Source organism: Mustela erminea, chromosome 9 (genome assembly GCF_009829155.1).
Source record: "Mustela erminea isolate mMusErm1 chromosome 9, mMusErm1.Pri, whole genome shotgun sequence".
Lineage (NCBI taxonomy): Eukaryota > Metazoa > Chordata > Mammalia > Carnivora > Mustelidae > Mustela > Mustela erminea.
In genome coordinates, this window is record NC_045622.1 from 512,785 (window position 1) to 536,391 (window position 23,607).

A 23,607-nucleotide genomic window follows, 5' to 3' on the forward strand; every position below is an offset into this window, starting at 1 on the left:
CCCCCCCCCCCCCCCGCCGCCCGGCCCGCCGCGCCCCGCCGCACCTGGGCGCCGCCCGGCCGCCCCGCCTCCCCGGGGGGCCGCGCGCGCGGGCGGCCGGGTCACGTGCGGCGGCGGCGGGCCGGGCGGGGCGGCGGCGAAAGCGCAGGAATGCGGCGGCCCGCGGGGGAGCGTCTCTGCGCGCGCCGGCGGCGGACCCGGGGCGGGCGGGCGCGCAGAGGAAGGAAGGGCCGCGAGGAGGCGGGGCCGGCGCGCCGCTCGGGCGGGCGCTTCTCTCAACTTTAGTTTTGGCGTCGGCGGCGAGTTTCTGCCTCAGTCGGGCGCAGCCGCCGCCGCGGGAAAGAAAGGGAGGAAGGAAGGGGCCCCCGGAGGAAGCCGGGCAGCGGGGGAGGGGAGGCCCCGCGTTCGTCGGGGCAGCGCAGCGGCCGGGGGACAGCGCCGGGGGCCGCGGGGCGCGGGCGGGCCTGCGGCGCAGCCTCCCCCCCCGGCCGCGACCCCGACCCCGACCCCGTCGCCCGCGTCGCCGGGCAGCATGGATCCCGGGCCGCCGTCTCAGCCGCCGCAGCCCCCGCCGGCCGCCGCGCAGGGCCAGGGGCCGCCGGCCGCGCAGCCCCCCTCGGGCCAGGGCCCCTCGGCGGCGGCCGGGCCGCCCGCGCCCCCGGGGTCGCAGGCGGCGCCGCAGGCCCCCCCGGCCGGCCACCAGATCGTGCACGTCCGGGGGGACTCGGAGACCGACCTGGAGGCGCTCTTCAACGCCGTCATGAACCCCAAGACGGCCAACGTGCCCCAGACGGTGCCCATGCGGCTGCGGAAGCTGCCCGACTCCTTCTTCAAGCCGCCGGAGCCCAAGGCGCACTCCCGCCAGGTAGCCGCCCCGCCGGACGGGCCGGGCCGCGGGGTGCGCGGCGGGGGGGCGGCGGGAGCGCCTCCCGAGTCCGGGGCCGAGATTTGTTTTCCCTCCGAGTCGCTCGGCGCGGCCCCGGCCCGGGGGGCGTGCTTTCCCCGCTCCCTTTCTTCCTTTCTTTCTTCCTGGGGCTCCCGGGAGGTTGGCGGGAGACGCGGGGGAGGGGGAGGAAGGAAGGCAGGGGGGGGGGCCGGGTGGGCTCGCACAATGTGCGCGCGTCCGCGCCCCGCACCTCGGCCGCCGCCGCAGGGACGGGGACGGGGACGGGGGTGGGGGGCGGGGGAGGGGCGGAGGGCGGGGGGGCCCGGGAACGAGGGGCGGAGGGAGGGAGGGAGGGAAGGGAGCGGTGGGGGAGGGGAGGGGAGCGGGGGCCCGGGGGAGGGGCCGCTGGCCTCCGCGAGGGGTGAGTGGCCCGCGGCGGCCGAGCCGGTGGCGGGGAACCCTGAGCCCCCTTTCCTGCGGGGCCTCTGCGGCCGCGCGAGTGTCCTGGGGAGTCAGATAATTGTTCTCTTGTTCAGCAGGGTTGACCAGGGTGGGGGTTGGAGCGGTGCGTGGACTTTCTGGCTCTTTCTCCGCTCCCGAGAGCGCCCGGCGCTTTCTGCGGGCGGCGTCCAGGCTTTCCTGGAAGGCGCTGCGGGGTCAGCGCCCGCGCGGGAGGAAGGGGGGGTCCGTGCGGGGACTCAGGGGCGCCCTCGGGGAGGGGACTCGGGGGACCGGCTCCCGGGGCGGCAGTGGGGAGTCTGGGGCTCCTGTGGGGACTAGGGGAATCGGCTCCGGGGGGGGGGGGCACTGGGTACGGCTGGCTCCCCGAAGGGGGAACTGAGCGGGGTACTGGGGGGTCGGGGCCCCTGCGGGGACTCGGGGGACCGGCTCCCGGGGAGGGGAAACACTGGGGACGCCTGGCTCCCCGAAGGGGGAACTGAGCGGGGTACTGGGAGTCGGGGCCCCTGCGGGGACTCGGGGGACCGGGTCCGGGGGGGAAAACACTGGGGACGGCTGGCTCCCGGTGGGGAATTGAGGGGGACTGGGGGGTTGGGGCCCCTGCGGGGACTCGGGGGACCGGCTCCCGGGAGGCGGGAGCACTGGGGACGGCTGGCTGCCGGGGGGGACTGAGGGGGGACTCTGGGGTCTGGGGCCCCGGCGGGGACTCGGCCTGGCTTCGTGGGGGGACTCGAGGGGCGCCTCCTGGGGGAGCGCATTCGCCGCGCGGGGGAGCGGGACCTCGCGGGGCCGGGGGGCCGGGGCCGGGGCTGCGTGGCGCCGCCGCGACCCCGCGCGCTGCTGGGGAAGCGATGACTAATCGGTGGCTCGCCCTGGCTCTGGAGTCCGCCCCGGGGACGGAGCGCGGCCGTGGCGCAGGGCCCCCGCTCCGCGGCCGGTGCGATCCGGCTCCGGGGAGAGACTGTCCGGAACGGGTTCGCGCTCCCAGCGCTCCCCCACATGTTTGCTTAGGCCTGGCTTGCTGCTGCTTTTTCTTTTTGAAAAGAACTTGCTTGAGGCTAAACTTGAGCATAGGAACTTTGCCCAAAAGTTAATTGGTTTTCCAAATACTGCGATGCAGTTGGTCCAGTCGGGCTGAAACTTGAGTGGGAAGAAGAGTGAGCGCCCCCATTCCGCTTCCCCTTCCGCTCCTGCTTGCCAGGCCTGTTGTGCGCCCTCCTGCCGCAGACCCAGGGCTTTGGGAACCTGCTGGCGAAGGCCGGCTTGGGGAGCAGGAAGGAGAATCCTGGGAGCTGCCGGCCTGCGCAAAACAGCTTGGCGGTGGGGGGGGGGGGCGCTTTTCCTTCTCCCAGGCCTCGAGGTGGGTCCCTGGAGTTATTCCGGGGAACCGTGTGCTGGCGACACAGTCGGGTGCGCGCTCCTCGGTAGGATTTGAAAGCAGAAAACACGTAGCAGAGTGAGTTTCTCATTTTGTGGCATCTGTAAGCCATGAAGACCCACAACTGCAAAATTCTAGTAAATAATCACGAGAATTATGTCCAGCAGTTTATGGATTCATACTCTATTCATAATCTCTAGTTTTGTTTTTAATAAGTTTCTGAAGGAGGGGTTGCGCCTCTGTAAGTTTGATTTTTAGTTCTGGTAGTGATGTCCTAATTCGGGTTTATTCTGATGGAAACTCAGCAGTGTGGCTGACTTTAAGGCATAAATGCCTCTGCTGATTGCTTCTAGTCTCCAAGGAAATTCTTTTTTTTTTTTTTAAAGATTTTATTTATTTATTTGACAGACAGAGGTCACAAGTAGGCAGAGAGACAGTCCGAGAGAGGAGGAAGCAGGCTCCCTGCTGAGCAGAGAGCCCCATGCCGGGCTCAATCCCAGGACCCTGGGATGGCGACCTGAGCCAAAGGCAGAGGCCTTAACCCACAGAGCTACCCAGGTGCCCCTCCAAGGAAATTCTTACTTTAATAATCAAATCCTAATTCTAAAGAGGAATTTAGATGGCTGTGCTGGATCATGAATGGTGTGTATGTGGCTTATAAATACTACTGTCCACAGACGGTTGGCTTAGGTCCATTCGTGTTTTATGTATGTACATACATACACATGCACACACGTACAAGAGAAGCTCTCACTCATGACGGAACTGAGGCTCTCAGAGGTTGGTATCTGTTCACTGTCACAGTAGCCTGTGCAGACTGGAACTCCCATCTTTGGGGTCTGGATGCAAACGTTTTTCTGCCCTTACATCATTGTAGTTACATGTGTATATTTTAGTTGCAGTTGAACTGTTCTCATTTTTTTCATCTGCATAGGAATAAATGGTTGGATTTTCATTTCATTAGATGTCTTAAGAGCATTTGAATGATTCTGAATCTCTTGCTTTCATTAAAAATCACATAGTTTGGTATTGGCCCATGCCGTTGGTCCATGGTGAGAGAAAAATAGCAGTGGTCCAGTGTTTAGGGTTTGGCCTGGAAAGAAACATTAACTACTTAAAAACTAGCTGAACAAGAAAAGAGAGAGGATATAGTTACTGTATTCCTTAGGTTGTGTTATACATGGGACATTTCAGAATTCAAAATAGCACCTATACTACCCAGGTCTTTTTAGAAATTAAGTTTTAGGGGCACCTGGTGGGGCTCATTCGGTTGGTTAGCCATCTGCCTTCGGCTCAGGTCATGATCTCTGAGTCCCTGGATCTAGCCCCGAGTGAAGCTCCTTGATAGCTGGGAGCCTGCTTCTGCCTCTGTCCCTCCTCCCACCCCTACTCGTGCTCTCTCTCTCAGATAAAGTCTGTTTAAAAAAAAAAAAAAAAAAATTAAGTTGTGGGGCAGCTGGGTGGCTCAGTCTTTAAGCATCTGCCTTCTGCCTTCAGCTCAGGTCATGATCCCAGGGTCCTAGGCTGCGTCCCCATGTCAGGGTCCCTGCTCAGCAGGAGGCCTGCTTCTCCCTCTCCCTCTGCTGCTCCCCTGTTTGTGTTCCCTGTCTTTGGCTATCTCTCTGTCAAATAAATAAGAGTTTTTCAAAAAACATTACGTTTTAAAATCTAACATACTGTAGAATAATGTTCCATTCATTTTGTTCTGATTTCCTCTAAAATATACAGAAGGCCCATCTAATGTGTGCTACGTAGAGCTTAACTTAACATGGACTGCTAATCTGTAAAGTTATAAATGTTTGTACGAGTATACTTTAAAATCACACAAACCATTCAAAAATACACACCTATTAACCTATATTCCTTTGTGTCAAACTTTAATTTTTGCATTTGGTACTTAGACATTTGGTTGCCATGAAATCCTGTCAAAGATTAAAGAGACCCTCTTTTTTTTTTTTTTTTTTTTTTTAAAGATTTTATTTATTTATTTGACAGACAGAGATCACAAGTAGGCAGAGAGGCAGGCAGAGAGAGAGGAGGAAGCAGGCTCCCCGCTGAGCAGAGAGCCCGATGCGGGGCTCGATCCCAGGACCCTGGGATCATGACCTGAGCCGAAAGCAGAGGCTTTAACCCACTGAGCCACCTAGGCGCCCCTAAAGAGACCCTCTTTAAAAATAATTTCTAAGAAATTTTTATCTTATTCTTCCCAATAGGCCAGTACTGATGGGGGCACCGGAGGAGCCCTGACCCCACAGCATGTTCGAGCTCATTCCTCGCCTGCTTCCCTGCAGCTGGGCGCCGCGTCCCCAGGGAGCCTAACGCCCACCGGGGTGGTCTCGGGCCCAGCAGCGACCCCCACCGCTCAGCACCTTCGACAGTCTTCTTTTGAGATCCCTGATGATGTCCCTCTGCCGGCGGGCTGGGAGATGGCAAAGACGTCCTCTGGTCAGAGATACTTCTTAAAGTGAGTGAACATTGTGGAAGGCTCAAGAAAGTGGTATCAGGATATAAAAGTCATTTGTTTGTATGTATTACTTGATGTCAAACTTAGTTTTATCCTAATATAGAGATCCGTGATATGTACGTATGTATACACATGCACACGTAATTTTTTTTTAATTTAACATGTAATAATTACTTGCTTCAGCTTGGGTTATATCTTAAAAGCTTGATTGATTCTTGGTTCAGAGTCTTTTCATAATCTTTTCTTTTGTGGCAATTTGAATATTCTTATTTTGACTTTGTTCCAAATCTATTAATTAGCTTAGCTTAAAACTGAAAGAATACTATGAAATGTTTCAAGTTTTGGGAATTACAGGCTGACATCTCTTTAAATGAACATTTTATTGGCAGAGAAGAACTACAAAATAAGTAGTTCTTCTTTGGGAATCAGATTTTACAATAGTCGAGGTTGTCAAATGACACATCCTTTAGCCGCTGTCTGATGTGATCAGTCCCCCCCCCCCCCACCAAATGTAAAGAGAACTAGGAGTTTTCCTGTTTATATAATCGCTCCACAGCAAACTTCTTTCAAGTTAGCAGGTCCTCAAGACAGAATCCTCTTCTGGGAAAACAAAAACAAGGCCATTGTGGTATTTATTTTTATGAGACTTCTTGTCTTTAACAAAATGGCAAAATTTCATTTAGACTGAAAAGATCAAAGTTTTTATCCTTTCTTACTTTGAATTTGTAGATAATACCTAAGTGTTTTTATCTGGCTTTTTGGATTTAAGTGTATAAAAGACTTTTTCTCTAATTATAGACTGAAATTGATGTTTTTTAAAAGTTGCTTGCTTCTTGTTGTTTAATCAGGTTGAGATAATAAAGTGAAAATAAAGTCTTGACAGTCGACTTGTCGGCAAATGTAACATCTGTTTATTAGATCAGATAATACAATTAGTGATCTGTTTCGATGTGTGAGTCTTAGTATATTACTTGTCTTCTAGGGCAGTGGTGTGTAATGTAACATAGGGTTTTCAGAGAGGCTTGCTTAGAAGAGTAGAGAAAAAAAGTTTCATCTTCAAAAGTTTCTACCCCTCACCGTAACATTTTTCTTCTTTTTAAAATTTGTTTTCTGATGTCCTGGTATCCATTTTAAAGGGTCAGGTTTCAGCCAGGACAGTAAAGGGCCTGAAACTGGAAAGTCCACACAAATCTGGCAAACTCATCTGCATGAGCAAGATCATTTGTTCTCAAGCAGAGGGCCAAAGTCCTTGATTGAAAGAGCTGCTAGCTGTGAGGGATGTGCCTTGAAGGGACAGACCAGGTCCTTGCAAGGAAGAAGAAAAGCTGTACTTTTTTGAACCTCTCTCTGCTGGGTCACGTGCTGACCTGGGGAGGTTTTTCAAACAGCTTAATAGCGTGCTTGCGTCCTTTCTTTGGTTGATGCTGTAGCTAAAAGTATGAGGTTAAAGAGCAGCAGTTTTGTTCTTCTTAGTCTTTTGTATCTTGTAACAGTTGCTTACAGGTGACATCTGCCTACATTTTCGTTATTTTGAGTGATCTTGTTATTTTGACCTGAAATAAATACTCTGTGTGTCCATTTTAAAAAGTTTCCAGTGGTTTTTCCTCTGAGAGGAAGGTGTCTCTTAATGATATTGGTAAAGGGTAGATAAGGAAGGGTAGACACGTCTATACCACACTACCCAAACACCCAGTTGAATGGGTTTGTAGGGAAGGTAAACCAGGCCAAAATGATAGGGAAAGTTATGCCATGTGAAAAGTGGTTGTAGGGGGTGCGGAGAAACTTACCTGGGAAGGAAAAAAGAGGAGAAAGAAAACGTGATTGTTCTTACCAGATGGAAAGGAGAAAATTAAAAAAACAAAAAGCATGGCTGTTCTTTAGGATTTGGGGGGGATTTTCACATAGAAGTTAAATTGGGCTTATTATATGATAAGAAACACGAAGATTTGAGACTCCATGGACAAATTTTCTCATATCAGACCTTTCAGAAATACAGGGATTTTTCCCGAGGGATAGGTGAAACCATGGATTAGTTGGTAGTTGTGAGGAATTGGAGAGGGGGCCCCTAAATGTTGGTTTGTGGACGATAGCTACTGTGGGCTTATAAAATTCTGTATTCTTCTAAAGGGTATCTGCTTTATGAATAATATGTAATTTGGAGAAGTTACAAAAAGTTTACATCCAGTTGTTAGCTATTTTTGTGATTTTATGGGTTGTATCAGTTGCCATGAATGACTTTTGTGTAGTGCACAGGTAAATGAGATCATTGGTATCTGTCCTGACTATGAGTCAAAGATGATGGTAAATGAACCTTCTTTTGGAGCCAAATTCCTGTTGTCTGAATTCATTTTTATCCTGGTTGTGATGTTTCCAAGTCAGGGCTCTTTTGGGGATCAATATTTATATTTTTCTTGTGTCTGCAGAAGATTCTGTTGCCATCAAGATGTAGAGTGCAGATTTACAGTAGTTACTTTCTGCTCTTTTAATAATGAAAAATTGTATTTTACTACATAGACCTTCTTTATGTACATCTTTTTAGATAATCATTGGAACTAAGTTTTAAGTTACAAAGTATACAATTTTTTGAGGTTTATACTTGGCATGAAGAAATCTGTGAATGGTCTAAACATGTAAGGTGATATAATTTGATTGAAAATGTAGAAATGTTGACTTTGGAAACCAGTTGTTGCCTTGTGACTGTAGGTGGGCGACTTTCTGAAGCCTGTCAGCCCCTCTTCTAGTTTCAAAGCAGCGTAACTACTGAAGGGTTACAGGCAGGTGATCATTACTATTTTTGAAGCCCTCCATAGCTCAGTGAGATCTGGAGAAAAGATGTTTCTTAGCCTGGCAAGTGGTAAGGTAGGAAACCTCATTTATCACCAACACGTATTTGAGCTCTGGTTCGTTGTGAAGTATGTGAAAAATTCTGTGTTACGTGTAATATTTGTGCTCAAGAGTTTACTGTTTTAAAACTCATCTTGTCAACATTGTATATGGAGCTTCTGTTTTAAAGGAACTCTTCTCTGTATTACTCTGAGAACTATTGCCTTCTTCAGCTGTCTTACAGTTTTCCTGCAGGAAATGGTTCTTCAAGTAGGTGGCCAACAACTTCCTATTTCTTTATAAGCTGCTGAATGACTTCCTGAATTAGTATTCTATAATATTTCTGGTTACAAGGAGTGTTTTTTACTTCTCAGATTTTATTTTACTGAATTTGATACCTTGTAACTGTTAATGGTAATAGTTAACAAAGAACTTCTTGTACATAACGTACCATATAGAATTATGATATGGTTTAAGGAATCTCAGTGATCTTAAACATTTGTAAATTTGCATTGCCATAATCATGTTCTTCTAATTTTTAAAGATGTTTTGCTTCATTTCTCTTGTCATTCTCTGAATAACTGGTCACAGTGTTTTTAGTCCTTGAAGATTGAAGGTTTCTTGTGGCTGTGATTTGATTAAAAATTACACTGAGTGTTTTGATCCACATTTCAAAAAGGTATTTTTCCAGATATTGTCATCATTGCACAGCCTATAACTTGGGCTGTATTTCAACGTTAAATGAACTTGAATTGCAGATGTCATTGATCACTGTAATTGATTGCTGCTTCTTTTGCTACGTTATTTCAGAAGTGAGTGTTCCATTGCCCTAATTAAAGCTGCCTCAGAAATGTCTTGATTAAAGGAGATGAGTAAACCATTTCCTACTATAATTTGACGTGTGCGCCTCCTACCACTTGCCCAGTTGGTGACTGGAAACGCAGCACATGTTACCATAGTACAGAGTGGATGTTTGAGAAAGGAATGTCTTCAGAGAGAATAAAGGTACCCTGTTTTCTGGTTTCTTGATAGGACTAGGGGAACCCCAACGACTTCCCATTAGAAATGGGAAGCTTGTGATCTTGCCATCAAATGTTCAGTAAGCTGCAGGAAGGAAACAGCTGAGGTCGCCCTCAGAGAGTGTGTGCTGGCTGAGGGGAGGGCTTCCTCTCGCAGCCGCTGCCATAATCTGGAGTGGGGAGCCTCAAGGTAAGGTCCTTGTGTGACCGAGAAGGACGGCCAGGGAGCTGAGTGCCCTGAGAAGACGTGCGGCTTGGGGTGTGCGGCCCCGAGGGCTTCGCTCAGTGCAGGTCTGCGCTCCGCTCGTGGGCCTGGCTGGAGGGTCGCTCCGGGTCGAGCTTCCCACGCATCTGGAGGTGCCTCCAAGGCCCAGCAGTGCTGGGGAGGACCTGCCCACCCCCCGCCCCCGTCTGGGAGGTGCGGGTGAAGCGGAGGTTGTCCTCCTCTGTAGGGCTGTGGGGTTGTGTTGTACACTTACAAAATTGTGCTCCCTCCTCCTCCTGCTCCTCCTCCAGGTAGCAATCAGGTGGTGGATTTTTAGTAAAGTATTTTCTTTGATTATAAAAGTGAAGAAGTGAAGTGTTCATTAGAGCGATTTGGAAAATTCAGGAAAGGAGAAACTAGGGGCAGAAGCACCTAGATTCTGCCAAGGAGAGGAGTTTGAAGAGTCTCATTATCAGCCTCACTTATAAACTTGTGTTTTGATGTTTAATTTTGAGGGAAATAACATATACATAGATTGAGAGAGTCCCTTAGTACTGTAAGGTTTATAAAGAAAAAAGGCACTTCTGGCCCACATTTCTCTATCTCTGGCTTGGATAATTCCCAGGCAAACGCTTGGAACTCCTTTGCGATCTTTCCCCTCCCCCGGATACTTAAGCAAACTCCATATTTATAAAATGTGCGGCACTGCTGTTTCTTAAAGTTTCTGCATCTCCTAAAATTCTTCTTTCCTTAATCTCTCTAGTATAATTTCTGTAATTTTCTTGTTAGGTACTTTTACAGTGTTAAGGCTCTTTCCGATTTGCATGAAGCTGAACTGTATAATGTATATGAGTTTCTGAACAGCTTTGGTATTTTCTTGGAATTGTTAATGGCCTTCTTTTTTCTTTAGTGTTTCTGTTTTGTCCCCTTGAAAACAACCCCGAGTCCTTCCTTTGTCTTTGGGCTCTGGATTAGGATGGTTGCTTCAGAGTGGGGGGCTCCCCTCCATCTCCTCCTGGCAAGTCCCCTGCAGGGAACGTTGTTGGCTGTTTCTTTTGGTTTGCCCACTCACACAGTTGTCTTGTCCTTCAGGAATTTACTGAGAAAAGGGATGGATGGTAGGTAACTGCACTGAGATCCTCTGTGTCCAAAAATAATTCTGTCTGTTGACATTTGATGGGCAGTAGGTTGTAGAATTCAAGGCTAAGATGATTTTCCCTTGGAGCTTTGAAGGCAGTGCTCCATTTTATTTTAGCTTCCAGTTTTCTTAGTGAACAGTTAGACCCATTTTGGTTCCTCTGCGGATTTTAGTATTTTTTTTATCTTTTGGTGTGTGGGGGGGTTCTTAAATTTCAAGATATGCCTTGGTATGTACATTTTTTTATTCAGTGTAAGGATTTCATGGCTTAGAAAGTCAGGTGTCTCTTTTAAGTCTGTGGTGCAGGTGCCCAGCTTGTCCCTGGGTTCTGGGAAAGATTTCTTTCATCCATTCTTGGATGACTTCTTCCAGTCCCTTCTTCTTTTTCTTCTCCTGGAATTCCTGCTTATCAGAATAACTGTTTAATTTTATCTTCTCTGTTTTTCTTCCTGTATCCTTTTGTTATACCTTCCGGAAGTTTCCTTTAGCTTTCAATTTTTTTTTTTTTAATATATTTATTTGAGAGAGAGATCACAAGTAGGCAGAGAGAGAGGGAGAAGCAGGCTCCCCACTGAGCAGAGAGCCTGATGTGGGGCTCGATCCCAGGACCCTGAGATCATGACCTGAGCTAAAGGCAGGGGCCCAACCCACTGAGCTACCCAGGTACCCCAAGCTTTCAGTTTTTTAATCATTGTTTTGTTTGTTTTTTCCCCAGAAGCTCTTCATCATTCTTAATTTCCAGGGATTCTTTTTCTAAGGTCATTGTTCCATTGCGATTTTTAATAACATGCAGTTCTTACTTCACGGGCACAGTGATAGAACATCTCTCTGGGGATTTTATAGTGGGTGTGGTTTTTTGGTTTTGTTCTTTCCTTTTTTTTTCTGAGTATAGTTGACATAGTGGGTGTTTCTTTATTTTTTTTCTTAAGATCTTATTTGAGAGAGAGCATGAGCTGGGGAAGGGGCAGAGGGAGAGGGAGAAGCAGACTCCCTGAGCAGGTGGGCCCACGCGGGCTGGATCCCAGCAGCTCGAGACCATGAGCTGAGCGGAAGACAGACGCTTCACCGACTGAGCCCCCGGGCGCCCTATTTTTTTGTTGTTGATATTTTGTTTTTTCTTCTGTTGCTTTTAGAGTCATATAACTGGGACCAACCAAGTCCTCAAGTTGTGCAGGGCCCTAAATGTCCCTTCTCCTGCAGTGGCCGGTTTCTGCAGATGAAAGCGTGCCGTCCTCTCCCTATTGAAGAGCGCTGATGGTGGTGGGTCAGACTGAGGCCTGTGTTCCAGGGCACAGTAGCTTGCAGCTTCGGGGGCTGTGTCCCTGCTCTTGGCTGGGCCGGGTATCTGAAGCCAGAGCCTCTGGGTCCTTTTCTTTGTGACATAAATTTCCATCTCCTGCTTGGGCTGGGAGGAGGGTATGCAATAGTTTTTTTTAAAGTTGTAGGTAGAATGAATTTTTGTGAATCCAATTTGTAATTATTAGGTTAACTGTGTGAAGTTGCTGCGTTCTAAGCTTCAGCCTGTGACTACTGACAATTTCATATGACTTGACCTACATATTACAGGATCACTTTTTTTTTTTTTTTTAAGATCTATTTATTTGAGAGAGAGAGAGAGAGCATGAACAGGAGGGGCAGAGAGGGGGAGAGAGTGTCCAGTCAGCTTGACTCCGCGTGGAGCCCGATGAGGGGCTCTATCTCACAACCCTGAGGTCATGCTCTGAGCCAAAACCGAGAGTCCAGTGCTTCACTGAAGGGGCCACCCAGATGCCTCTGCAGGATCACTTTTTAATGAATACTTCAGTAAGTGGTATTACTAGACAGATGATAATTCAGTCACATCTGTCCCCTCAGTGACAGTTGTGCTAGTTTACGCCTTCATGTGTTAGAGGGAACTGTGTGCTTTGACAAGGGAATAGGCATTTTGCTCAGAGGGCTCGGATTCTGAAACCTTGTGCAGGGAGAGAAGCATGGAAGACCTCAATCCCGTTCCTGCCTGTGACTGTGGACATGTTCCTGCTTGTGGGTCATCTCCTAGTTCTTTGTCTGGTGTACACGGCTGTAAAGTAAAACGGCCTCACACAATTATCTCGTGTCTTCCTCCCCCTGGTTTGCATCGGTATAGATGATCTTAGGGTAAAGAAAACATTCGTGGATATCTAAATGACTTAGATATTATTGGTGTACTTGGGTTGGTTCACCCCAGAGGTATAGAACTTGGTTTTATCTTAGTTTTGGCAGGTGCTTTTCCCTGGCAAGTACTCATTTTTCAGTAGGTTATTGTAGATGTCTGTCATAAGACAACACAGAGTATTTTCTACCTGTGGTTATAACCATGAAGTGGTTAGGATTTCATGCAAACTGGGTTTAGTTTTGAATAGATTCACCCACAGTAGTGACTGAGATGTGTGTAGGCCCCTTTGTCATTGACGTCATTGAATTCATCCAGATCCACTTTTTCAGGAGCCTCTGCCTTGATTAGGTAAAAATCAGTTACATATGGAAATCCTTTGTGGAAGACGAGGAAGAAAACCTTTTAAAAAAACCACGTAAAATCCTACATGACCAACACAAAACCAGACCAGAGCACTCTAGCCATCAGAGAACAGTGTGAAATGATACCAGAAAAGGTGATAAATCTGGATTGGAAAAGGTATTAAAATGTCGTATGGTGTAGAAGAATAGAACAGAATCAATGTATCTTAGTTTAAACGTGTAAAGTCAAGAAGTATATTAAAAGTAGTCAAATGCTAAGGTTAGGAAAGAGCTTTAGGACTGGAGATTGCTGAGACCTGCCTGGAGCTAGTCCTTACTAGTAATGGGGGTCACAGTTAAAATATACTGAACTCTCCTGCATAACTTTTTTTTTTTTTAAAGGCCCTCTGGGGAAGAGTTGGCCAAAATACAGATGTTTCTGTTTTTCCTCTACACATGTTCAGACTGATATAGGTTATGCTTCCGAAATCGTGTAGTTTGGATGGGCTCCAGATGAGGTAATAGGGTCATTTGTAACCCCTCCCAGCTGCGCATGCAGACTTTCGTGTTAGGACTGCTACACCTCTCTTCTTCGGGTGACAGAATGAATACTGTTACTAGACAGTGCTATGTGAGAGTCAAGGTCATCGTCCTCTGCTTGAAGACAAAGCATGCGCGTGGGGTGCCTGTGTGTGAGTTTCCAGTTTGTGTCTGCCACACTGTAGGTGAGAACTGGCACAGCCTGTCAGTAGCCCGACTCGCTCCCCTTGTGTAAACACGGTGTGATTTTTCTCCGGAAAGATTCCTTGGTTCTGGATGGTGGGTGTCGGGTCGCTTGCATTGAAGTATGTAACTGCCTCTCTCCCTGCCCTTCTTCGTCGTCGTCTTTGAGCTGAGTAGACACGCTTAGAGTCTCTTGATTTCATGAGCCACTGCTTAGTGGATTTAGGGAGCAGACGCTGTTTTAAGGGTTTGCTGGGTCCCACTCTGGAGTGGGGACCAAATTGGGGACTGTGTCAGTCAGGACTGGATGGGTCCTGTTTCTTGCCTGTCATCTTGTTAGCCTTTTCCTTGCTGACTCTCTCCCTGGAGAACCTGCGGAGGCTAACTTAGTGTGAGCTCCGTGAAGGTAGATGTTCCGGCTTTGTCCCGGCTGTCTGTACCGACGACGCCGTCTGTCAGGTGCTCACTGATTTTAGAGCCTGTTGCTTGATGCCAGCCCAAGCGATGCCTGTAACCCCTGCGTGATTACTGGGCTTCTCCCCTCCATCCGAGAAAGATGCGAGAGTATTGACTTTCTGTATTCTGCAGTTAATTTTAGAGGCTTGAGATTGCTGGTAAACTCGGATAACCAGGGCCGCTAGAGAAAGACGGCGTGTGTTCCGGGTGCGCGTGAGTAGTAGTTCTACTGCAGGTCATTACAGGTTTGTTCCGTGGACGGTGACTAGCTGAGTGCTTCTGAGTTAGACGAAGAGGGAGTGGACGTGTTGTTGAAAGGTGAGCCAGTGAGAAGATGCCTGGGAGTCCAGGGGAGTAGTGAGGAGGTGGCGCAGGCGGACCCTGAACAGGCTTCTCACCCAGTCCCGCGGACGCAGTTAGCTCCTCTGCACCCTGTCTGCGGAGTGGATGAGTGGGGAGCCGAGCCGGAGCCGAGCACGGGTTTTCTGGGAGCTGCTGAAGGGTTTGCCCTTCTCCTCTTGAGTAACGTTTGTGTCTTTGACAGACTCCCTCCCTTCATCAAAGTGAACCTATTAACAGTTCAATCTGTACCATGACTGGGCATTAAAACGAACAAAACAAAAATAAAAACAAACAAACAAAACAAAACAAAAATTTCCAAAACCATAATACTTGAAAAACCATTAAGTGGTTGGTCTAATTCACTGCTTGGAAAAAAGAGTTTTAAATTGAGGACCACCCATTACAGGAACATTGGCAAACATGGGTTCAGCCTGTGTGCACTGTGAAAGTTTAATTTGATGTTGCAGCCTATTTTAAGACTTTTTGTTGCTATTTTTTGGACAGTATTTGTTAGAAAATACTAGTTGAAAGAATGTCTTTCCATTTTTTGGGTACTGTTTAAATGCAGCTTACCTTCCATTTGCTCACACGTAAACTTTATTAGTGCATGGGAAGTGAGTATGGGCCCTTTTCATATGTTATTTCATATGCCGCACAGATAGAATTCATAGTAAAGTACTGTGTAAGTAATTACAGTTTTTTACTTTTTATCATTACTATTTTTTATTTTTATTTGTCTTATTTTTTAAGACATTTATCTATCTGTCTGTTTACTTACTTGACAGAGAGGGCGAGAAAGCATGGGAAGGCAGAGCAGCAGAGGGAGAGGGGAAGCAGCTCCCCAGCCAGCAGGGAGCCCGATGCGGGACTTGATCCCGGGACCCTGAGATCATGACCTGAGCCGAAGGCGGAAGCTCAACCCACTGAGCCACTCAGACGCCCCTTACTATTATTATTTTTAAAAGACTGTATGTGTTTGACACAGGGACAGAGAGGGAGGCAGGGAGAGCGCCAGCCCAAGCAAGGGGAGTGGCAGGGAGCGGAGAAGCAGGCTCCCTGGTGAGCAGGGAGCCCCTTGGGGCTCCATTCCAGGATCCTGGTAACAGGACTTGACTTGAGCCTACTATAGAGGTTTAACCAACTGAGCCACCCAGGAGCCCTTATTTTATTATTATTATTATTATTATTATTTAAGATTTTATTTATTTACTTGAGAGAGAGACAGTGAGAGAGAGCATTAACGAGGAGAAGGTCAGAGAGAGAAGCAGACTCCCCATGGAGCTGGGAGCCTGATGCGGGACTCGATCCCGGGACTCCAGGATCATGACCTGAGCCGAAAGCAGTCGTCCAACCAACTGAGCCACCCAGGCATCCCTTATTATTTTTTTTTAAAGTATCATTTATTTAAGTAAATCGCTACACCTGTGTGGGGCTCAAACTCACAGATCAGATCAAGGCTTCATCAGCCAAGTCAGCCAGGCACCCCTGGTTTTTACTTGTTAAAGTTGCATTGTTCTTTCAGAAATTTGAAGAATTATTTTATTTCAACTTAAGAATTCATTTTAGACAAGCAGAATCAGATGTTTTAGTCTACTTTATGCTACCAAAACTAAATAAACATTTGAGTGCTTGTGTTCTCAGTTTATTAAAATAAATTGTAAAACAGGGGTACCTGGGAGACTGAGTCAGTGAAGCGTCTGCGTTTGGCTCAGGTCATGCTCGCTCTCTCAAATAAATAAAATCTTTTTTTTTTTTTTTAAAGATTTATTTATTTGACAGAGAGAGATTGCAAGTAGGCAGAGAGGCAGGCAGAGAGAGAGAGGAGGAAGCAGGCTCCCCGCTGAGCAGAAAGCCCGATGTGGGACTCCATCCCAGGACCCTGAGATCATGACCTGAGCCGAAGGCAGCGGCTTAACCCACTGAGCCACCCAGGCGCCCCAATAAAATCTTTTTTTTTAAAAAAATGTAAAATCAGATAGTCTGCCTATTACCGGTGTAAGTTACTGTGGAAAGTGAGTTTTACCTTCTTTTTTTTTTTTTTAAAGACTTTAAAATGTACTCATTAGAGCAGAGCGAGGTGGCGGTCCTCCTGCCTGTGTCGCTGAGCCTCTCTGGCGCTCAGAGGCTCCAGACCAGGTCAGCCCAGACTGTGCTCCTTGAGGGAAGGAGCTGCAAGGCGCCTTGCCCATGTGTTGTCCACCACACTTCCATGGGAAGATTTAGAACAACGATGTGCGGGATAGATGAGTTACTGTGTGGGGCCAAAAAACCTCCAGGTGGAGCACAGTCTCATTGGAAAACGGTTTCTTCTGTAAAGTGAAATCTCGTTTTTTGTGAAAGATGGAATATAAGTCGATCGGTGTTTCCTTTTGGGTTACCATCTGATCAGCCCGGTTGTTTTGAAATCACTCAGTGGGTTCGACAGAACATGGGCTTTCTGGTTACACAAGAGGGTTTGTGTTCACAAATTAGCATCTAATTCGAATCATCCTCTAAAACTTGCCTCTTGTATTTTGTCAGTAAACAGTCTCATTTTTAAGTTACTTACCTTTGGATTCACGAGGTTCTGGATCGCCATGGAGAACCCCGGCAGGAGCGAGTGCGGGAGGAGGAGCCTCTCTCTCCCTGCTCACAGGTGTGGCTTTTTTCATTGAGGTTTTGGTACTGAGGGACGGGGGAGTTGTCTGAATGGTGAGTCCCACGTGTGTACGTGACGACCCGCAAGGACGAGGCCCGGGGCCGGTCGCTGGGCTGTGGCCCCCACACCTGTCGTCTGAGGCAGCCCTGGGGCAGCGAGGCTTTCCGAGCCTGCAGTGAACACATCTCCTATGTTTAATTTCAGAACCAAGGACTCTAAAAACAGCTTTTTTTTTTTTTTTTTTTAAGATTTGGTTTATTAGAGAGTCAGTGAGAGAGGGAACACAAGCAGGGGGAGTGGGAGAGGGAGAAGCAGGCTTCCCTCTGAGACAGGAGTCCGATGTGGGGCTTGATCCCAGGACCCTGCGATCATGACCTGAGCCGAAGGCAGAAGCCTAACAACTGAGCCCCCCAGGCACCCTAAAAACAGCAATTCTTTTCTTCTTCATGACTTTGAGTAGTTCATCCATTGTGATTTCTGGAATCTAAAAGTCGAAGTTAAACAGTGAATCAGGTTCCAGCCCTGTGATTCATACTCCCAGAATGAGTAACGCGGTTAGCAGGACATCCCTAGTTGTTCTCTGGACTTGGGAAAAGGGAGGAAGTCCGTGGTGACCCCTCCATTTTTGGTGGTGGAGCTGCATTAGGCCTAGGAGGAGGTTTCCCAAGAAGAAAGAGCCGCTATTTATGGAGCCTTTCCTCAGGCCTGCAATCTGAAGCCAGCAGAGCAGGGCTGCCTAGCGAGGCCGGGTTTCTGCCAGGGGCCCCTGCACTACCTTCCCCCTCCCGCCACCCCCCAGCCGGCAGAGCTCCGGAGCTCGGTCCTGCTGCTGCTGCAAGCCTTGAGATGAGTGGAAGCGGCTGTGAGGTTGGTAGGGAACTGCACCATCCAGGAGTAACGGTGACCCCTGTCCCCGCTCCCTTGTGCTTGCTTCAGATCCACTCTTCTGAGCAAACACAGAACCTGCCTGGCAGTTTCGCTTAAGTTTGCAAAACAGATCCTGGTAGTTGTGTGTGTCAGAGGAATCACGATTTGATGTACACATCCTGCGGACCCAGAGTCTGTGTTCAAGAGGAGTTCGAGTGGGCGCCTGGGTGGCTCAGTGGGTTAAGCCGCTGCCTTTGGCCCAGGTCATGATCTCAGGGTCCTGGGATCGAGTCCCACATCGGGCTCTCTGCTCAGCAGGGAGCCTGCTTCCCTCTCTCTCTCTCCCTGCCTGCCTCTCTATCTACTTGTGATCTCTCTCTGCCAAATAAATAAATAAATAATCTTTAAAAAAAAAAAAAAAAAGAGGAGTTCGAGTTTGGATTTTATGTAGCTTCATTGCTTACCTGTAAAACATTCATTTCTCCAGAGAGTCTTGGGGTGGGTTTTTTTTTCCCATGTGTGTGTATTTTTAAGATTTTATTCACTTATTAGAGAGCACAAGGAGTGCGCGGGGGAGGGAGAAGCAGACTCCCCACTGAGTAGGGAGCCTGACGTGGAGCTGGGTCCCAGGACCCCAGGACCATCATGACCTGAGCCGGAGGCAGACACTTAATGACTGAGCCACTCAGGTTGCTGCTTTTGGGGGTTTTTCAATAGTGGTAGAAAATAAAATAGACTTGTCTGTGGGTTTTTGGTCCTCATTGAATGAAATTAGGTTATACAGATGTTGGAAATTATATTTGCTTAGATGACAGCAATAATGAACTGAAAACGAATGAGCTTCCTTCTTCTCAGGATAAAATTAATAGCAGTTTTATCTTCAACAGGATACTTCTAATCTGTGAATTTTACAACCTTTCTACTCTTTTATGTCAAATTTCTAAAACTTGGTAGCTTTTCTATAAAAATTCAGTCACAGTAATCTACACCCTATTAAAAAAAAATATTTTCCCACTGTTTTGCTTTCAATTTCAGGAAGATTTTAAAGGACGCGGAAAATGGTTTTTAGTAATGCCTGTAATTTTAATGTCAAGAAAAGCATCAATTCATAAAGTCAGGATTTATGTTATGAGATTTGAAATCTGCTTTTAATTCAAGTTCTCTGAAAGTGTTGATGTTTATAGGTATGATAATGTAGGCTATTTGAGATGGGTTTCTAGTCTCAGACCTTATCTGTAGGAGATAAGTATTTTCTAACTTACTGAGTCTGCAGCTGTCCCCTCCCGCCACACACATCCAGAGAAATTTCTTAGTTTTGTTTTGTTTTTTCAAGATTTTTTTTTTACTAGGCGAAGAGAGACACAGGGAGAGAGGGGGACCTGCTTGTGTTCCCTTGTGTGGAAGAGGGAGAAGCAGGCTCCCCGCTGAGCAGAGAACCCGATATGGGGCTCGATCCCAGCACCCTGATTTCATGACCTAAGCCAAAGGCAGAACCCTAACCCACTGAACCTTCCAGGCGCCCCCTAATTTCTTAGTTTTTAACCTAAGCTGAGATTTTGGACATTCTGTCATTAGCAAAATGGCTTTTTGGAAGTGCTTTTTGGATTTCTAGGAACTATTTTGATGAAACACAACATCTTTTCCTCCTAGAGTGTCTCTCCAGATTTCTCCTACCTCAGGTCTCCCTTATGGTCCCATCTTCTGCCTCCCACGGGCCTTGCTGGGAATCCGGTTGCACCTACAGACTTGCCACACCCCCACACACACCCTAGTGCTAGCACATAGTAACTGCTCACCAAAACTGGCTTTCCCAGTCATTTCAGAAACACCCGAGTTCTTTTCCTCCATCGTGCTGCCTTCTGAAGGCTTCAGCGCCCTGCTCAGAGTAGGAACAAAAGGATTGAGAGCCACAGGGTCCCTCAGGAGGCAGGGTGTGTGGGATGAGCTAAACAGTGTGAAAGGCCTGAAGTCACCTGTGTTGGTCACCCAGAAAAGGAGAGATTGCCGTATTGGAGGTTCCGGGGCAGTTTGGCCTGAGGTGGTTTAGAAGGATTTTATTTTACACTGAACAGTGACCTCTTTCTTTGACTTCATTCTGTCGGTGGTTCAGTAGCTTTACATTCTGTGATTTTAGTAGATCCTACATCTGGCTTAAAACACTTTGGCCGGGGGCGCCTGGGTTGCTCAGTGGGTTAAAGCTTCTGCCTTGGGCTCAGGTCATGATCCCAGGGTCCTGGGATCGAGCCCCGCATCGGGCTCTCAGCTCAGCGGGGAGCCTGTTTCCCTTACTCTCTCTCTCTGCCTGTCTCTCTGCCTGCTTGTGATCTCTGTCTGTCAAATAAATAAATCTTAAAAAAAAAAAAACAAAAAACACTTTGGCCTCTTGAATTTCAGTTGCCTGATTGTTTGCTGCTCCCCCAACCCCGGCCCCGTCTCTGTGGCAGGACCCTTTCCAGCTCAGCGTTCTGTCTCCAGAACTTAGTGCGGGGCTGGCCTGTAGGGAGGGTCCAGTGATGTGACCCAGCGGCGGACTCACCTGCCCTGGAGCCTTGCTTTCCTCCTTGGTGGAGTTAGCGGAAAGCCCTGGGTGATCTCAGATTCTGTGAAGATCAGTGGCGACCTTCATGTGACTTCCCAGGTCTTTATATCCTATTTTCTGAAATGATGTATTTATGATGCTTTCCATTTAGCATTAAGTATACCAAGTTTACTAGATAATTAACCGCTGTTCAGCAAAAAAACTTAGTAACTTGGGCAACAGCAGGGATATTTTTAGAGGAGAGGTATTTGTTATTGTGACTTAACTGTGGAGGAAAAGGAAAGTAAAAAAGCTCGAGGCTGACATGAAGGGACTTAGGTATGAATGAAGATGGAATTTATATTCGGGGAGTTAGAAAAGACAGGGCTGACCCTCCTAGATGAAGACTCTGACTTGTTTTGGCGTGTAGTTTTGGTAAGAATGCACACTGACTTTAAGAAACACTGGTTCTATTTAACACTGACACGTCACAAGTTGCTTCTTACCTAAAGACAGGCATTGGAGATTTAAACTTGGACTCTTTCATTTGTGTCTTCTCCGTTAGCCCAGAAGCCGTGACTTCTTGGCCACCCCTGAGAGCCGGGCCTGCGCCCCGCAGCGCCACGCTGTCTCTGCATCTTGGGGCGCTCTTCCTTGCGGTCTGCTTGAATTTTATTTGGGCTGTTTCGGTTGTCGTTTGTAACTCAGTTGTCTCTGCACGCGCGGTGGGCGGTGATGCAGTTCCCTTGGGGTTCTGGTGCCTGGCCCTTGCGCGGCGACGTGCAGGACGCGCTACTCGGTGAGGACTTGGTGAAGACACTTCCTTTCGAGCCTGTGAAGCTTGTTTCCCGCGCCGCCTCCGGCCCCTGCGGTTCCTGCCGCCCTTAGAGTCGTGGGGTTTGGAGGACCTGCTGCGGCAGCCGCGACCGCGTGTGACCCGTCTGTGCGGCCTCAGGCTGTCGCGCGTGTCGCGGGCCTTCCCCGAGGGCCGGGGAAACATCCACAAACCCGTTCTGTTACGTCTGTGGCATCTCCGTAGGATGCTAGAAGTTCTGCAGTTTGCGTCCCACCGGCAGGTTCCTCTGTCCGCGCTGTGTCCCCGCACAGGTCCTGCGGTCGTGAGCGCTCGTGTCGGGCCTAATGCGCACTGGCAGAGCATGCACGTGCAGGTGCCGGGGAAAAGAGGTGCCTCGCGCCCCTTGGAAGCGCGCACCGGGATCCCTGGCTGGGAAGGAGGAGCTGCCGCGGCTGCGGAAGCGTCGCGAGTGTCACTGCACGGGCGCGCCCCGCTGAACAGGGGTCGAGGGAGCCACGGAGAGCGGGGATGGCGCCTGCTACCGGTGCCTCCAGACGCGCGCAGCCGTGCCGTCCCGCCTCGGCAGTCCCGCCGCCCTTCGCGCCCCGCCCGTGCCCGCGGCCTCCTCGCCGGGTGCCCTCCCTGTGCCGCGTGCGTGCGGTTGCCCGTGTGACCCGCCGCCTTTGCAGGCAGGAGCGGGTGGTGCGGTGTCGGCGCGAAGACGGCACTGCCCGCTCGGGCATCTCGCTGCGTCTGGAAGTCGGCGATTTGGCCCAGCGGAGGACGCGTCGGTGCTGCGGCCCGGGCTCGGGCCGGGCCTGGCGGGGTCTCCGCGGAGGGCGCGCGCTCGTGGGGCTGGAAGCGGGAGCCGAGGGCGCGTGCTCGCGGCTGGTCGCGTCCTCCGTGGGCCGGTGCCACGCAGACTGACGCGGACTGACGCGCGCGGCGCCCTGGTCGCAGAGCCCCGCGGGACGACGGAGCGCCGGGGACACCCCCGTGCGTGCGGGCCAAGGGTGGGCGCGCCGGCTGCCGCGGGCTCCAGGCGGGGGATGGCGAGTCCCGTTGAGGCTGTTCCCGCGCTCCGGGCCCCGAGGCTGCGCCAGCCCATTGCGAACGAAGGTGGAAAATTCATGACATTATATAAGTGTGTTTACACCCACGCACACAGAATTTTTTCCCAGCTCCGCCCCAGATTAGTTCAAGTGATAGAGTTTTTAACGGGAGCTTAGAGCTGACTGACTTCCATGGGAGGGAAGTATTTCATTATGTAACTCTAAGTAGGGAAAACAGTTTTATTTAAGGAAAGCTACCACGTTTAAGGAACTCTGGTGTTCTTTAAATTAAGATATCTGTTATGTAATTTTAAGTGAGGCTTACTGATTCTGCTACGATGCCTGTTTTACTTTGTGTTGTTGTTTTTTTGTTTTGTTTTTTAAAGATTTTATTTATTTCCCTGACAGAGAGAGAGAGAGCACCAGCAGGCAGAGCAGCAGGCAGAGGGAGAAGCAGGCTCCCTGCTGAGCAGGGAACCCGATGCAGGGCTCGATCTCAAGACCCCGGGATCATGACCTGAGCCGAAGGCACATGCTTAACTGACTGAGCCACCCAGGCGCCCCTGGATGTCTGTTTTAAAGTACAGAATCAGCTTCTGCTTTCAGGAATTCAGCCTGGTGTTTCAAATGAGAGCGTGTGTATTGCAACATTATTTATCTATTTTTGTAAAGGGCTGTTAATCGCTTGGTGCCGCGGTGTCTGAGTTGTGTGCTTGTGGATGGTCTCCATGAATCTCTGGAATCAGCCTCTCATTTCTGCAGAAGTTTTTCCTATATTTTTAGCCCACCACCCTAGTGTGACGCTAAATGATTGAACAGAATATTCAGATGCCAGAGCTGACTTGTAATGACTCGTTACTGCACACGCTGCTGCACTCTTTGGAACCGGGGCAGTGTTCAAAAGCAAATGCCAATGTTGTTAGGAAATCTAATTCATTTATCCTACGTTTGGCCAAAACCTAGTCACTCAAACTCTCTTTCTTTGTTTCTCTCCTGTATCTAAGCACTGGGCTGTTGTTTAAAGGAAGACTTAGTATGTCCAGTTTGTTTCCACATTGTATCTTGAGGTTTGAAGTTTTGCGGGATACTTGGTTTTTGATGGGACTGTCATTTAATGCCTCTTGAATGATTCCGCAGGAGTGTTAGCACGGGTTGTAACCTGGAGTTGTTGTGTGAAATGTGAGACTGCAGCCTCTCGATCCAGAGGTCAGGAGTGTTGCCAACTGAACCAAACCGTGCTGTTTCCTAAGAATAGAGGTACTGTGCTTAAGTATTGGAGTTCTGCTCAGTGCTTACCGTGTTCTCCAATAATTGGTCAGAATCCCAGATAACCTGGTTGGTTTTGTATGTCTTTTGAGTGGACGGGCA

General features: G+C 49.0%; 1 protein-coding gene across 4 annotated transcripts in view; it reads left to right on the forward strand.

The window, feature by feature from the left end:
- Positions 1–238: 238 nt before the first annotated feature.
- The window catches only part of YAP1 (Yes1 associated transcriptional regulator), a 109,799-nt gene continuing 86,430 nt past the window's right edge, over positions 239–23,607 (forward strand). For 2 of the 4 annotated variants that reach the window (XM_032360534.1, XM_032360537.1), the window contains exons 1-2: positions 240–865; positions 4,937–5,187. In XM_032360534.1, coding sequence (XP_032216425.1) covers positions 533–865; positions 4,937–5,187 — 584 coding nt within the window. In that variant the 5' untranslated portion in view covers positions 240–532. Of the gene's footprint in view, positions 866–4,936; positions 5,188–23,607 lie in introns of all 4 variants that reach the window. The other 2 variants (XM_032360536.1, XM_032360535.1) reach the window with 2 other exon arrangements.